The 17,299-nt window shown below is 40.5% G+C and overlaps 1 protein-coding gene across 1 annotated transcript in view; it reads left to right on the top strand.

Moving 5' to 3' along the window:
• The window catches only part of tenm3 (teneurin transmembrane protein 3), a 265,306-nt gene that overhangs the window by 212,578 nt on the left and 35,429 nt on the right, over positions 1-17,299 (top strand). The window contains exons 15-19 of the mRNA XM_026260629.1: positions 1,245-1,470; positions 5,292-5,411; positions 8,497-8,758; positions 12,001-12,268; positions 14,238-14,381. Of these exons, the coding sequence (XP_026116414.1) occupies positions 1,245-1,470; positions 5,292-5,411; positions 8,497-8,758; positions 12,001-12,268; positions 14,238-14,381 (1,020 nt within the window). The remainder of the gene's footprint in view (positions 1-1,244; positions 1,471-5,291; positions 5,412-8,496; positions 8,759-12,000; positions 12,269-14,237; positions 14,382-17,299) is intronic.

Raw genomic sequence — 17,299 nt, 5'->3', positions numbered from 1 at the left:
GAGGCTGACTCTATGAATAACAGAGCATCTCTCTTTGCTTACATTTAACAAAAATGACAGGCCTGCTCAAGGGGCGAGCGGCTGTATATCTTTCTCCAAAGATCCTGCATTCAGGGCTTGTGTGTTTGGATACTGAACTTTTTGGTACATGTTGGGTTCCGTGCACGCTTGAGATCCAGTATGAGGTTTGCTCCACACAAAAATGTCTAGAAATCTTCTCCACTGAGGTAAATGCATGAACCTTTAAACAGCGCAATTCCAAAGTATTTGAGGAGATTATTTTTCTAGTTGGAGATAATGCGGTCTGCAACATCGTAAATCTGAAGGATTTCCAGTCCTCTGGAAGCCTGACAAGAGGCTTTGAAGTTTTTCCAAAGCGGAAAGAAAAATATACAGTAAGGTTATGATATATTCTCAGTCGTACAGTAATCGTGCCAGGTATTGCAGATTTCTTTGAATTTGGCTTCCTTTGACTAGAGGTACTGTAAAAAGATGAGAACATAAAGGTCTTTATTTAAACAAACATAAAAAAAATGAATACATTTCTCCTTAAATACATATACATGTCCAGATCCCATTACGTGACCTCTGTTTTGTGACCTGAGCAAGCTCTGTTAACAGATTCTGTGCTCTCTGGAGATATTTTTTCATGTGCGTGTTGACTTTGGCCATAGTGGACCGGATTTAAAGCAGTGTGAGAGTTCCGAGAGGTCCAGATCTCACATGAAGTTGCATGGTGCTTTTGGCAGGGGGTGCCGGGACACTCGTAAGGCAAAACAAACAGTCAGACACTCTGTCTCGATCTCACCAGAGCAGTGTCAGCTCAGGGTGCAGTCAAAAAAGAATTGGTCTCATACTGATTAGCACAACAAAAGCGCATGCTTGCGTGTGTGTGTGTTTGCACATGTGTTCTTTAACAACTCCCCTGTGACGGTGTGCCAGATGTACACAGGGCTTTTTATAAACTTGCTAAGACGGATGGCAGAGGTTTATGGCACTTACCTGCGGGAGATCAGATCACATTTCCACACAAAGCATTGACCAGGTGTTTACTGCCAGAGGCGAGAGAGAGAGGCTTGACAATGTGAAAGAAGCAAGAGAGGATATTGCAGTCATGTCTTTGACCCTAAAGGAGAGAGAACAAATGGGTGGATGGTGTATGAAGTGGTGAGACAGAACACAGGATATACTATAAGTCTTTTTAACACATAGCACCTCATATTTTTGATGTGGATTGTGTGCAGATGGCCTGGTGGACTGTATGGATCCGGACTGCTGCCTGCAGAGCTCGTGTCAGACTCAGCCCTTCTGCCGCGGCTCTCCTGACCCCATCGACATCATCAGCCAGAACCAACCCACAAGCCCACAGCAAGCCGCCCAGTCATTCTATCAGCAAATCAGCTTCCTCATTGGCCCAGAGAGCACGCATGTCATTAACGGAGACAACCCTTTAACAGAAGGTAGGACTGTGTGCTGCGTCTGCTGTAATGAGCAAATTAATTCTCAAATAGTGAGAAGTGTATCAGTGCTTAACAATAAGGATGCCCCAGAGGCCCAGGTTTTATCAGGCAAGTGATGAACTTCATCTTACATTGATCATGTAAACGTATTTAATCCAGTCCACTGGGTTTTTTGCGATGTATTGAATGTTATTGTGCAGAGTTCAGAAAGTCAATGAAGTAATCCATGTAGATGACAGATTATAAGAATCATTGGGATTCTCCGTAGATCCTGGAATAGAAGAAGATTATAAACAAATCAGTCATGGTTCACACCATATGCCATTTCATTTCCAGCAAAAGTTGAATATAGCTGTCAGAAAATCCCAAATAAAAGGGTTTATATATATATATATCATTGTGGTAAAGCCTGTAGAAATTTTGGCAGCGCAAATGAAAAAGGTCTGATCTACTGACCTGACTGGCCTAGCTGAAACTTATTTAAATAAAATATTGAAGAGCAGCACTTGTTCATGAAAGCTTATGATGTAAATTTTATGGATTGCACATGTCTAATTATTTCATTAACTGCAATTGATTGACTGACCTGATGTCAGATGATAAGCATATAGATATGATAAGCATATTCTGCTTTCCAGAGACCATATTACCACCATTAAAAAAAAGACTCCCCACAATTGCTCCTAACGGCCCTCTTAAAGACTTCATACAGTTGCCATGGAAACAGATGTACTGAAAAAAACCCTCATAAGACCCGTGTGACCCGGGTTACAGAGAGAATGATTTTCTGAAGTTGCATTAAAGTGTAATTTACAGATTATGCGGCTCGATTTGCATTGTGTATGTGACACAGTTATTGGAAAGAGATGTTAGATCTGATAACAGCCCGCTTGAATAAGCAGTGCTATTAATTATGTTGTCACATCCAGAGTGTGGGTTTGTCGAAGTTACTTCTCTCAGTATGCTTAAATGGATATCATCATTTCCTAGTTGTCATGGTCAGCTACCTTCATGGCTCTGTTTTACCTTGCTCGTTCCTTTTGCTCTGTCAGTTAAGCACCTGTTGCTATTTCAAGTCCCTCTTCGCTTTTTTTTTTTGTGCTTTTAACTTAATTTCCTTTTTATTGTGTCTGACGAATATTCAGTGAGTGAGTAAACTCATATCTATGGAAAACTGGAATTAAGAGCACAAAGGAGGTTGACTTATCACATCACAAATGCTCACAGTCACATTTCAATCTGACTGATACGTGATAAAAATGCAACAACGATCAGTTTGTTTATCTCTTCCCCTGCCTCCTATGCATAATTCAATGCACATGTTCTGTTAAGATGGAAATAACATTGAAGTTAGCTTGATTACTCTCAAAAATCGCTTGGCAACTGTGATTCGGTCATGACAGATAACACGATTAGCTACAACAAAGAGTTTAATTGGCCCAATGCCGGTGCCCCGTATGTGAGGACATTAAACCTTTAAGTACCTCTGTGGCAAGATAAAGACTGATCTGATAAAGGGAGGTGTAGACTAATGTGATTTAAAAATAAATGCACAAACCCACGCGGGGCACATCTGCACCGAATATCGGTCATTTTGGCTGGAAAGTTCGTTTGGCAGGCATTAAATGTAACGCAAACCATGTGTACTAGACTCCCTCGTCCTCCCAGCTCATGATAAAATAGAATAATCGCTTGCTAAATATTATAAATGTTTGAGTAAACATTACAGGCTCTGGTTTTTGTATTTATTGTAAAGTCCAGTTTGATTTGTAGGTTTTCATCCTGGACTGAAAACGACAAATGGTGATAAAAGGACACGGCACAGATATATATTTTGGCTGACTGAAAAAAGGCTGATATTGTGAATCTGGTTAGATGTATCGCCGCATTCTGCCTTCTGGGTCAAACAGGTTTCAAAGAAAATCCCGCTAAGAAACAGTTGCTGTTTGTGTGTTTCCTCAGGGTAACTACCTATTGATTCGCAGCATAAACATTGTAAAACAATACGCCACTGGAGCAAAAGTGCCAGCTCCTCAATTTTTCCAGAATTAAGTATCTGTCACATACCCTGTATATCCCAGCAGCCTCTCGCCAGATGTTTCTTCTATGTCATCTTCAGCCGTCCGTTCACTTGAACGCCTGGCTCAGCAAACCCCTGCCTGTGTACATGAAAATGTCTTGTTTTTATTTTGCTACATGCATCCCAGCACTAAGGGGCCTTTTAAGCAGATTAAGCTTCTGCATGGTGCATTTTGGCAAAAATGGAAGGTGTTTTAGGCGCGAGGTTTGGATGGAAAACAACTGGAGCACTGAGAGCGTCAGCGGGCCAGAGAAGAGCATATCTGTGTGATCTCTTTAAGAAAGAAGTGAATAACCTTGGACACATTGGTAGACGTGTACCATAATCCTTGTGATGTGGCAAAATTGTGAAAGGTTATTCTTAGAGAGAGGAAAGCACAGAAAGGGAAAGCTTCAGACGCAGTGTATGATCTTTAAAAAAATCGGTTGTAAAATTGTTTGTTTATGTGAAATATATCAAATTGTTGTTGTTGGTTTTTTTATAGTTTAATAATGGTTTTATAGTATTTATATATTTCACTTTTTTGTTGCATCTATTATTTTAGTTAATAAGAGTTTCTATTTTTAGTTGACAGATTTTTTTTTGCTTTCTTCATAGCAGTGAGAGTAAGCAATAGTGACCTTGGTTTTGTGGTCAGGGTGCCCTCAGAGCGTGTGAAAGACATGCAGAGTGAGTAGCGAGTGTGACGTGTGGTGTTCAGGGCAAAAGAGACAGAAATACAGCGCTGAGGAGGGTGAATTACAGCATGCTTTTAGGACACTCAGGCTGTGGCAGCTAACACTGGACACTATTGTTTTATTATCTCACACAAAGCAAATGGGATTTCTGAGTTACGCTCGCATCATGAGAAACAGCAGCTTATTTATGGAATGTTTACCTGTGCGTGTGACCTTAGGGTCATTTCTACACTTCTTTTATCCCAGCTCCAAGTGAGGGGTGATGCCACACTTTGATTCACTGCTGCACTGCTGATTAGGCCCCCAGAAAAACAGTAATGACCTGAAAAAATTTGCCGATAAATGTGAGGGCGTGCCTCAACACTGCTGTGAAGTCACTTTCTGCCCAAAACAACCCAAGCTCTAATTCACTTGGTGGCTTTGTTATTTTGTTAGGACTATCCGTTGATAAAAAAAAAAAAAAAGCAATTGAATTAGGTATGCCAATTAATATTAAATTAATTGAAATTGATTTACTATATGGAAATTTGCATATATTTTAATATATAAATATATGTCGTGACCCCTTCTGTTCTGTTGCACCCTTTGCTGTTTTTTATTGATTTATGTTTTTTTATTTTTATTTTTTTATTTGAAAGAGAAGCACTTATTGAAAAAAAATTATTGATAATGCAAGATTTCTGTGTATTTTTAGATATTTATTCCTCTGTGGCAAAGTCACAGTTCTTCAAACAAAAGCTTTGCCCGCATCGATCCTTATGAAGCTCCTCAGAAGAGAATCTGCCTTGGGAATTGAGGACATAAGAATCCCACTGGAGCCTTTAGGGGACTGAATTATGACTGTCTATAGAGATGGGGGCACAAGAGTCACATAAATAAGCATAGAGAGTGTGTGTGTGTGTGTGTGTGTGAGAGAGAGAGAGTGTGAGAGAGACAGACTTTGTGTGCTTTCTAGTTATTTACAGTGGATTAGACATTTTAAAGCTTAGGGAATCCATGTTCAGTCATGCTGTAAATCATATTAATAGTGTGTGTGTGTGTGGGTTTCTTACCAACCATGTGTTTGTTTTACAGCCTGGTGTCCATTATCAGAGGGCAGGTGCTCACTGCAGATGGTACGCCCCTGATTGGAGTCAACGTGTCCTTTGTGCACTACCCAGACCACGGATTCACCATCACACGGAAGGATGGCATGTAGGTTGAAAACATAAGAGGACGCATCCTATACACAATTCCATAGTGTTTCTGTCCTTGAATGACTGAATGTCATGATACAGCAAAGAGTACAGATGTCACCAAAACCATCTGTTTAGTGATGTTTAGTACTTATGCATAAAACATAAATAAATGTGTGAAAACTTTGATTGAATACAACCTCTTATGGCTCCACAACAGTTTGTGTGTGCGCGCATGTGTTTTATAGGGTGCTGTCTTATCTACCAAAATCAGCTCATGAAAATGTCAGGCATTGCTTCAGGAAGCAGTGCTTTAGCAAACGGCCTGTTTAAAATGCATTGGATTTACAAGGGTGGAATCAATCAGCCAATGGGCCGCACTCTCTCATACTGTTAAACCATTCCCAGTGTTATTAAGGAGCAGCAGCACCGCAATCATGAAGGCCTCAAAGCTGTAACCAGCAAGATCTTTAAGCAGACATCTTTGTTCAAGGAGAGTGGACTGTTAGGACCTGCCATCATGTACTGTCATGTGTCAGTGTTGATTGGCTTGAAAGGCAGCAATCAAGCAGAGAGGAAATGAAATAAGGTTTGCAATTGAATTGAATTCAGTGTAATTAAAGATAGAATCACTGAAGAGGTGTTTTAGGGGCAGCTGGTGGACTGAATGGAGTCAGTTCAAGTCTTTAAAGGAACAGCTGAATAAAAAAATGAAAATTCTTTCATTATTTACCTTACAGGTATGACTTACTTTCTTCTGTGGCACACAAAACGTGTCATTGACTTCAGACATGATGCAACATATCAAAAGGTGCCAAGTTTGATTTTTAGCTTTACATTTTTAGTGCAGACTTGAATTTCAATTTTATCACAAAAATCTAAGATAGCTTCAGAATATTTGAAATGCAGCTCACAAGACTGCTTTTATAGTACTTTGTCATTTTGAAACCAGTATTATTTTAACATTATATTTTAATTTGTTTTTGTCAGTTACTTTTATATTTCTCAATGTATTCAATGTATATATATTTATATACATATATCTCTGTTTTCTCCTGTTGTTTATGTGGATATACAACTAAACCACTGAAAAGAAACATATATTTTTAAAGGGTCACTAATATTTATATCTCATTCACACCTGTATTCAGCATTGTTTACTTGTGATCAGATAGACCAAAACACATAACAGTGCCTTTGGATCCTGACAGCAGCCGTTCTTATTCATACACCCGGCACAAGTGTTTTTGCTAGTTTCAGTCCTACTCAGTTCTAAATTTTCCGTCCTGTGCAACGTTGTTTAAACGGCAAATGCATTTGCGCCCATTTGTGCACTCATGGGCGTGCTAGTCTGAAAACAAGGTGTGTTCTGGTGCATTGCTATTTTGAGGAACTTAAAATAGACTGCGCCATTGACCAACTCAAACCTGGTCTAAAGTCTGGCGCAATGTGTTTTCTTTGTTATTTAAAGAGCATGTTAGTACAGGCGGGTCCACAACATGCATACACACTGCTTATTACACACATAGGGAAACACAGCAGCACACAAACATGCAAATATTACAAATTAAAGGACTACTATACAAAAGATTATTATTGTGTAAAATGCTTACATGTCATAATCGATAGTCATTGTATGTATCAGAATTACGCTACCTATTTGCTCAGCACGGGCAGCTCCGTTTCCTTTCTTCGGACGAGTTCTGTCTTTGCACTTGCAAATTCCACCGTGTAAATAGCAAAACCGTCATGGCACGAGTGCAAATGGCTCTTAAAGGGAATGGGAGATGAGACTCTGATTGGTTTATTGCACTTTATGCCCCAAAAATGGCTGCCCACTGCTCTGGGTGTGTGTTCACTGCTGTGTGTGTGCACTTTGGATGGGTTAAATGCAAAGCATGAATTCTGAGTATGGGTCACCATACTTAGCTGTATGTCACATCACGTCACTTTAGACCATTCGCTTAGTTCGTTAAAATAGGGCACATCTGGAAAAGAGTGGCCAGGATATTCTTAAAAAATTATCTTTTATGTCTTACAGAACAACAAAAAATCATAATCGCTTAAAATTACATAATTCCATAATTTTGGAGTGATGTTTATTTTTTCTACAGTTGTTATTTTTTTATTGAAAAGAGAGCACATGAGCACACGTACGACTGAGGAAAGAGAAGTTTGACCCCGACAGTGCATCACAGAGCTAGATGGAGAAAGGAGTTAGAAAGAGGCTGCCAGAAAGATATGTTTAATAGAAAACATGATGACAGAAGAGCTTGGACTGGAGGGAGGAGACCCAGCCTGAAAGAGCGAGTGCAGGGGGAGGCTATAGATAGGGGCAGTGTGTCCGAGATTAGCCCACTCAGCCAGCTGTTGCAGCACTTGAACATCACAGCAGGGCAGACCGTAAAATGGCAGTGGATAATCATGCCCACACCTCTTCCACATCCACTTACTCTAACAGATGCGTAGCTGGTACTCTGATTCCCTGTTGGAGACCAATCACCAGCAGCCTCACCTTCAGAGCTGCTTTCTTGTCTGTGTATGTGTGCACACACGTGAGCAAATTCTTACGCATCTACATGCATATTTTCCGCCCTATCTTGCTTTCCCCCTGCAGCCTTTGCAAAATATCGGAATATAGGACAGTACGCTCAGTTCCTGACTCATTTCCTTTCTAATAAGTCTCTCATGGCAACAGAGGGAGAGAGAGAGTTGAGGGAGAGATTTGGCTTTTACACAAATGCAATGATAAAAAGGCTTAGCCACATTATCATGCATTTTTCACTGTGGCAATGCTCTGTGTCAGGATGGAAAGGGCCTTCTTAGAAACACTTGGCTCAGAGGAGACCTGCACTGGGATCAGGAAGGTTAAAGCAATAGACTATTAAACCAGGCCTAGCCATCAGCTCTCATGTCTAATTCATCTCAGTTACTCACTCTATCACCTCCACAGTACATTAGCGGCATATTATGCATAGCTAATGAGGAGCATATGACAGTCTTTTTGTTTTCTTTTTTTTTTTTTTTTTCATATGAATTTCTGTAAACTTCTGCACAAAATAAATACTGGAATTTATAAGTACACTCCTGTTTCATCTTTGCAGGTTCGACATTCTGGCCAATGGTGGAGCATCACTGACGCTGAGCTTTGAACGGGCGCCGTTTCTCACTCAATTCCGTACTGTATGGATCCCGTGGAATGTCTTCTATGTAATGGACACACTGGTTATGAAGAAGGAGGAAAACGACATCCCCAGCTGCGACCTGAGCGGCTTCATTCGACCCAGCCCTCTCATCGTGGCCACACCACTCTCCACCTTCTTCCGATCCTCGCCCGAGAATGGCCCCATCATTCCAGAGACACAGGTAATGCTCAGTTGTACTCATTAAGCCCAGATGCATATGAGATTTCCAAATTACATGGTACAATGTGGGTGATGCAGATCCCTAAAACTAAAACAGTCCAGATTTTTCCTTTTCACCAAATTGCTAATTCACCATTGTAAATGGAACAGTTGGTCAGCTGGACACTGAATAGTAATTTATTTACATGCAAAGAAGAAGGTATCATATGGCAGCAGCCAGTATGAATGTGCAATGAGTCTAGATGACTCTGCACACTGTTCAGTCAGTCACATAGGAATGAGGCTTTGAGAACAGTGATGGTGCTAAGACAGTGTGGGGAAACAGTCTGTTCTTGCCCTCAAACTGCACCCAACATGCAGTACTCGGGGAGGGGGAGAGTTTGAATCTTATTGTGGTTCTGGCAAGAGCTAGAAATCACTACAGCCTTCAACACAACCCCACATATTGAGGCGATATTGGTCAGCATTTTATATCCTTTTGCACACCCTCCTTTTGTTCCTTTTATAGTGCAAATCCGCACACGGAATCCCCTACATAATCTGTTAAAATGACTCAAGCCTCTTGCTGCCTGTCTGTAAAAATGAAAACTGGACCTGCATCTGAGCAAATAAATCACTGGGTCTTTGGGGAGATAAATATAAAAGCATGCTTAGTTTGTGTCCTGCACAAAACAATTTTAAGGTCTTAAAGGAATAGTTCACTCAAAAATGAAAATTCCTCTTTTATTCTCACCGTCTTGTTCAAAACCCATGTGACTATTTGTGAAAAAAATCTTAGCCACTCTTTTAAATATAATGAAACTAAATGAGAATTAGGTATGTTTCATTTGCAAATGAGTCAATCTTAATTCCTTTAATGAATCGAATGAATGATTCACTCATGCGGTTAACAACAGATGAGCAGTAACAACTTAAATGGCATTCATATGGCTTTCCTAAATGACAGAGTTCTCATTTTTGAGTTAACTGATCCTTTATAACTAACTGTTATGATAAAACGGAAGGCAAAATAAAAGTCAAGATTGAATTCCTCACTCACGTTTTTCTGTGCCATGTGAAGTGAGTGCTGTTTTTGATTGAGAGGTTCCCAAAAAGGTTTCCAAAACTTGGCTGTCCTGTCTGTATTTTCTCTTCCACTCTACCTTGTGTCCAGATGTGTTTTTGATCCCTTCCACTATAACCCAGCTTTTCCATTCTTACCTTTCTGTGGCATGTGGCAGGGGGAACATCCCCTGTAATGCAAGCACTCAGGGCCAACACATATGCTGTCTTACGAGTTTTCTCTGAGACATGAAGGAGAAAAATTGTTTCCTTATTGTCGGCAGCATATGTAACAGGCCACACTCCTCTTCCCATGTTTCTCCTCGGGCGTCTGTCCCCTCTCTGAAACCCCACTCATCAAAGCAGATGGGCCCTGATTTGAATTACAGCGTGCTTTGAGAGGAACTCTAAACAGGGTCAATCAGACCCAACCAAGTTAGCATTTAATATGGGGCTTTTGGACCTCAGCTGTAATGGCCTCCAAGGTCTTTTTTTACCCAGAGCGTCACACATAAATGGCAAACAGACATTCCTCAGCCCCCCTCATCCAGCGCTCGTAATGTTTAGCGGCCGTGACACCGAATGGGCAGGCATATTGCTTCCACTTGGCCGTTGTGCGGGACTGGAAAAAATTATATTTGGCTAAAGGAGAACAGCACGTTTTCACGTCCAGAGAAAACCTCAGTGCGACAGTGGAAAATCAGATGAGACATTTAGTGAATGAAAGATGTATATGATTTCCCATCATGCTTTGCGTGTTTGCTTCAATAACTACTATGTCCTTTAAAGCATAACACCTATATGTAATGAGAGTGCATTGATTCGGCTTTTCACAGAAACACTAGCTTCCTTTTCTTACCGTGAAAAAAATGCTTGATGATAAAACTCAATCTGGTCTTTATTACTGTGCATTTAATGGGCTGTATCAAATGAACTTTCAAAGCCTTTTTCATCTTCCCTTTCATTTGGCAAATGAGAAAATATTTTGCTTTAATGCAGCCATATGCACTTATGGCCCTTGCCCCGTAGCTAAGAATAACATGGCTGCACACGTAGAGACACGGCAGTGCATGCGGTGCCATTTATTAAGGGCTTATAGCAGGCGGAGTAAAGCATGTTATTAGCTCAGACTCTGTAATCAAAGTTCACAGAGGGGAGGCTGGGGGCATAGCATGAATGCATTGTGGCTTATAGACGCCCTTAAGTAAAGCTGTGAGCATAGGCTATGCATAAACACATGCGGGATGGCATCAGCTAGTGTAAGGGAGGCAGTGTTGAATCTTCAAATTGACAGAATAATTGACAGAAACCATCAAACTTAATCTTAACTTGCGGTCCTTTTATCTTAACCCCCGCTTATTATTAGTTTCCTGTTTGCCTGTTTTTTTTTTTTTTGTTGTTGCCACCACAGACTGCATATCAGAGTTTCTCCCAAAGCCATCTAGCCCCCTCTACTGATCCCCAGTAAAGTGCAGCGGCATCCAAACCAAAAAGAGAGAGAGAGAAGAAAAGAAATTCCCTCTGGCTCTTTTTGTCCTCTGTGTCAGAGAAAAGCAAATGTCCCCTCCCAGTAGGACACTCGACAATGCCATGAGCTGGAAGACAGGGGGATTACAGTCTTTCCACAGTGGCTCGACTGGCTTTTCATTAAGCACTTGAGGAGAAAGCTGTGATGCAGAATCTCTCTGTTGATCCAAGCTGCTCCTCATCTCTTGTGCTCCTTTTGTGCTTCTCAACGAGGGAGAGAAATTAGCACTAATGCTCTGAACTTTGGTGACTCCTCACCAGGGGCACCTTAAAATGCCGCTAACTGCACGCTTGCGTTTCATCTGGCATGACAGGCCAGCTGTCTGAAAGTCTGAAATCAATCCAGTTTGAACTGTTCTACTGCAAGTTGTGGTCCACACTGCTATGTCTTTTGACTGTTTCTCGTGGTTGAGCATATAGAATGCAGCACAGTAATAGCCTCTGACAGTGATGCAAATATAAGCATGTTCCACCCTTGAAAATCTCCCTCATCATATCGAAGATGTCAAGTAAATGGCGGTCAGAGCAAACACAGGCACAGATGTGCTATAATCCTGCGGAAAGAAAAGTCGGAGGCCTTATCCTTAGCTCTAATGCCTCTTCCAGATGCTCCCGAGTCACTCCTTCCCTCCCCATCTTCATTTATCTTCACCTCTTTCTTTCTTTGATGTGCAGGTTCTTCAGGAGGAGACTGCAATTCCAGGGAGCGACCTAAACCTGATGTATTTGAGTTCACGGGCGGCTGGCTACCGGCCAGTGCTCAAAGTGACCATGACCCAAGCCACCATCCCCTTTAACCTCATGAAGGTGCATCTGATGGTGGCAGTGGTGGGACGCCTCTTTCAGAAGTGGTTCCCTGCAGAACCCAACCTGTCCTACACCTTTATCTGGGACAAAACAGATGCATACAACCAAAGAGTCTATGGCCTGTCAGAGGCTGTGGGTGAGTAAACGTAGAGAATTTTTTTTATTAATTTTTTTGACTCAATCAATTAAATGTGAAATGTTTTTCACTTTTATCCAATTATATATTTTTTTGTAAAATTCTGTTGAGTGTTAATTGATGCAGTATCACAAATCCTCACAACTAACAGCATGTGTACATCTTTTGTAATAGTTCATATTAAATCAGCTGGTGTTATTGAGCTTATAAACAACCACCTCACTATCACATACCTTTTTTCTAGATGCACAGAGTCAAGGAATGATTAGGGCTGTTGCGATCGCGCTATTGACAAGCAAACCAGTAGATTTGCACTTAACAAGCCTTAACGGACAATGAATGAGACATCATCCTAGCATGTGTGATTACTTGCGAGTCATATATATTTTTGAAAATAGATTGTCGTGTCCAAGGAAAACCAAATCGTCTTATTATTGACGCATTGGTCAGCTGAGCCTTCTAACGTGGCACTCACAGTTAAAATTATTTCAACAGCTTTTTTCATAATCTCTCTCTTTGAATGAATCAGCGCTTTTGAACGTGTAGTTAAATGAACGGTTTAAAGACTCAATCAAAGACAGTCAATCTAACTGTACTGACTGACAGTCGGTCTAGAACGTGCGCAGGTGGAAATACCAATAGAATGTCTCTTGTCCAGTTGGATTCAAGGATCAGAATGAACTGTTATACATATAGCTAACAATAGCCAAACAATCTTACTGTCAGGTTTATGTTCTGTTATGTGGATCGTTATTTTGTCAATCTCTTCTGTTTCAACACTATTTTGGTTTTCGGTTTCATTGGTTTCTGAATATGACCTTGTTATATCGTAACACATACACACAGAGGGTAATTCTATTATTCCTAGGACTGTTGCGGTGAAGGAATTTCCCTTGCGGTAATTTTGAGTGGCTCCATAGCACTGTATGCGGTATTATCACCACGTACCGCGCCGTTGAGCCACTCAAAATTACCACAAGGGAAATTCCTTCACCGCAACAGCCCTAGGAATAATAGAATTACCCTCTGTAGAAAGCCTGAATTTGTTACATGCAAGAATGTAGATGTGCTTAATGGCCCGTGCCACTGTGACAGTTGCATTATGGGATGTCTCCTTAAATATACCTATGCAAATAAGAACTATAAATGGAAAACAAAGGAGATATGATTAAGGACAACAATAGCACAGGAAGCAGGATTTTTTCACTGTGGCATTTTTTATGCTGACTGTATTCTGTAGCTTGTATGATGACCCATCAGCAAAACCACAGAGAGTAAGGTCAAGGCAAATCTGTGGCTTTGTTCTTCACTTAAGCATTGAGAAAGATGGCCAGCAGCTAATGACAGTGTCTTAGTTTATTTTCAGCTCCTTACATAAACAAAGTCACAGGATGTTGAACCACAAAATACATGTTTTTTTTTTCACAAAATCAAATGCATTCTGCCTTTACAAAGTGAACTGTGTAAAATTGTAAACAGGTTAGCTAGGTCTCATGTGTATTGATTGGCTTTCACCTTCTCATCAGGCTTTGCTTTGCCAATTGCATTAAGCAGGTAATTTTTGCCCTACGAATAGCAGTGTGCTTATTGATTCTCTCGGGGGGACATAAGGTCGCTTTTTTAATATGTTCGGCTGAAAACAGTTATACATTTAAAACAATTTGCACCTGGTGAAGCAAAGATCTCTTATGAGATTTACCGAAGTTATGATAGGGACACTGCAGTGTTCAGGCAAGCGGCAGTAAAGATGAATTGATATTGTGTAGGACATCTGATTAGGCCCTGGGAACGAGTGCGGTTTATCAGCCTAATGCTTATATGATGATTTATCTGCATGCCTGTTAATGTGGTATTTAGACTTGGTCTGTATTGATTACTTCCTCAAGCACTTCTCAAGAAGTCTGTATTTGATAGGATTTTTATAGGGTGTATTTGCATACACGAATAACACCAATCTGTCTCTTTCCAGTGTCTGTGGGATTCGAGTATGAGTCCTGTTTGGATCTGATCTTGTGGGAGAAAAGAACAGCCATCCTCCAAGGTTACGAACTGGACGCCTCAAACATGGGAGGATGGACCCTAGACAAACACCACATTTTAGATGTTCAGAATGGTAAGCCCACCTCTGACCTCTCTAATGAATAACACAAAAATAATGCACTCCTACACTCTAGTTTTAATATGCACAGCACCATAAGTCACTCTGATCTTGGCAATCATGTGTTTACCCACACACTCCACCTAAATATCAACAAAAATCAATCAAAATACACTTGCGCTACCTCTCCTTCCCTGTCTAAAAGCAGCCTATTATCTGCCTGTTAAAAGTTATTAACATGACATGGGTATAAAACCTTTAATAAGGAGTAAATGAGTGCTCATTAGTGTCATTGCTGTTAAATGACGTTGATGAAGTGGAGCTATAGCAAGACAGGGTTCTTATTGTCTCAGGCATGCCAATGAAGAGACATTTGACATTTCCATGTGAGTGACCTTCACCCAGACTAAGCAGTCTGGAGTGCTCTCTGCAGCAAACATTTATGGCCACGTGTCATTGGGGAGAGAACTGCCTTGATGAATTCTTAAGGAGGCTCTCATCCTTCATTGTGGCTTTAAAAGGGTGATCAGCAGAGGTTGTCCCCATGTACCTCGCTAAAAGGTTGAACCTGTTTATCCTTGAGCCCTTTCATGGGGACATGATGAGCTGCTCTTAGATCACAGTTTCCTTAGCTTTCTAAATATAGTTCTCCTCACCTTTCCGATGGTAAATTTTTGTTGCGAGCTCCTACTGCACTGCAAAAAGAGACTTATCTTGCTTATTTTATTTTTATCTTTTTTATGTCAAAATAAAAAACATTTAGAGTCTGAAAGTCAAAATGCACTTCATTTAGTTGCTTATCTAGTAAATGCATCTTAATTTCAGAATTTTTCTACTAGAAACTACAAATTCAAAGATTTACTAGTAAGAGATTTTCATTTTTTTTAAGGGCGAACCTGAAATGTCTACCGTTTTGCTACCCAGGCTACCCTTTTGAAATGACTAGTCATTCTTAAGTCTGTTGTTCACCAAAAAGTTTACATAACTTATCTTCATAATGTTCCAGCCCAGTTCTTTCTTTCAGGAGATGATAGGATGAAGATGAACAGACCCACATTTGTTACTGTCTAAAAATCTTCCACTTCACTGCTCTTAAATATAATATGACACATGTTTGATCCATGACCTTTAGTTTATTTCAGAGCTTCAGCAGAGGGGAAGATTATCAATAAATAGCAGCTTAAATTTTGGTCTTATATTATATTTCTTCACGTGTCCTGAAAATATAAATAAAGAGAAAGAGCACAGTGTTTTCACAGCAGTAGAAAAAGAGCTGATTTTAGTCATAAAAAAGTAAGAGAAGCGAAAAGTCTGTTCCTCTCTGGGACAGCATCAGACAGTGATGGACAGCTGGGATCTGGTGAATTCATGCGGGCAGACCATACATTTCCCAATGAAGTGGACTCTGATGGAGGTATGTGAGCATGCCCAGTCCAACATAATGATTGTAGAAATTAACTCTCTGGAGCGAAACACAGAGGTCAGTTTAACTAAATCTGAGAGTGATAGTATTATGCATTATAGATACAGTATGTGTTTAACTTAGATACAGTCATTAATAAATCAACTTAAGGCCTTGTTCTCCTTCATTTCTTTTGTCAGAGTTGTCAAACAAGAATGAAAATTAATGGATTAAAAACATAAACTGGAATGAACTGAAACAAAGTAAAAAAAAAATAAAAAAAAAAACGACAAACAAAGGTTCAAAAGCTGAGACAAAATAATCAACAAAAATAAAGAATGATTTGAGCACTCATCAAGCGCTCATCATGTCAGAAAAATATGACCTGTCTGTCTGTGTGGGAGAACACATCCCACAGGCAATATGGCATGATTAGATGCCAGTAATATTTTCTTACTCTGACCCAAATGAATTTGCAGTGACTGGTAGGAAATAGCGGGGTACTCTTTATTCTTTTAGAAACAATTAACTTTTAGAATCAGAAAGAGCTTTATTGCAAAGTGTGTTCACACACACAAGGAATTTGTATTGGTGTTAAGAGTTTCTGGTAAAGAAAATACAAACAAAGTGCAGACATACATAAAATGAGAAAATAGACAATAAATTATAAATACCAGTTGTAATAAAAATATACAGAAAAAGGAAAAATGTCAATATACAGAACTGTGAATGTGCACATTGTATGCGCTATTTACAGATGTGCAGTAGTGAGATGTTATGTGGTGTTCAGGTGCGACATGACCTGGGGAAAAAACTGTTCTTGTATCTGGCTGTTTTGTTACACAGCCCTCTGTGGAGCCGGCCAGAGGGCAACAGTTCAAAGAGAGAGTGTGCTTGGTGTGAGGGGTCCAGAGTGATTTCCTTAGCCTTTTTCTACACTCTGGAGATGTAATGTTTTTGGAAGTTGGGTAGAGGGGCACCAATAATCCTATCAGCAGTCCTGACTGTCCATTGTAGTGGAGACTCAATGATGAGTAGAACTGTTTCAGCAGCTCCTGTGGCAAGTTGAACTTTCTCAGCTGGCAGAGGAAATACAGTCTCTTTTGAAAGCAAGGGTTTTTTTCACAATAGAGTCAACGTGATTGTCCCACCTCAGGACCTGAGAGATGCTGTTGCCCAGGAACCTGAATGACTCCACCGCAGTCACAGTGCTGTTCATGATGGTGAGTGGGGAGAGTGCAGGGGGTTCCTCCTGAAGTCAACTATCATTGAGAGTGTTTAGCTCCAGGTTGTTAAGACTGCACCAGAGAGCCAGCTGCTCAACCTCCTGTCTGTAGGCAGACTCGTCTCTGTCCTTGATGAGGCCAATGACTGAAGTGTTGTCTGCAAACTATTGACAGAGGTGTCCTTTGAAGTGCAGTCATTTGTATACAGGGAGAAGAGTAGTGGGGAGAGCACACATCCCTGAGGGGCACCAGTGCTGATCGTGAGAATCCTGGATGTGAGTTCGTCCAGCCTCACTAGCTGCTGC

The sequence above is a fragment of the Carassius auratus genome, unplaced genomic scaffold, assembly GCF_003368295.1.
Source record: "Carassius auratus strain Wakin unplaced genomic scaffold, ASM336829v1 scaf_tig00215565, whole genome shotgun sequence".
NCBI classification, from domain to species: domain Eukaryota; kingdom Metazoa; phylum Chordata; class Actinopteri; order Cypriniformes; family Cyprinidae; genus Carassius; species Carassius auratus.
This window is presented reverse-complemented; position numbering and strand designations above follow the sequence as displayed.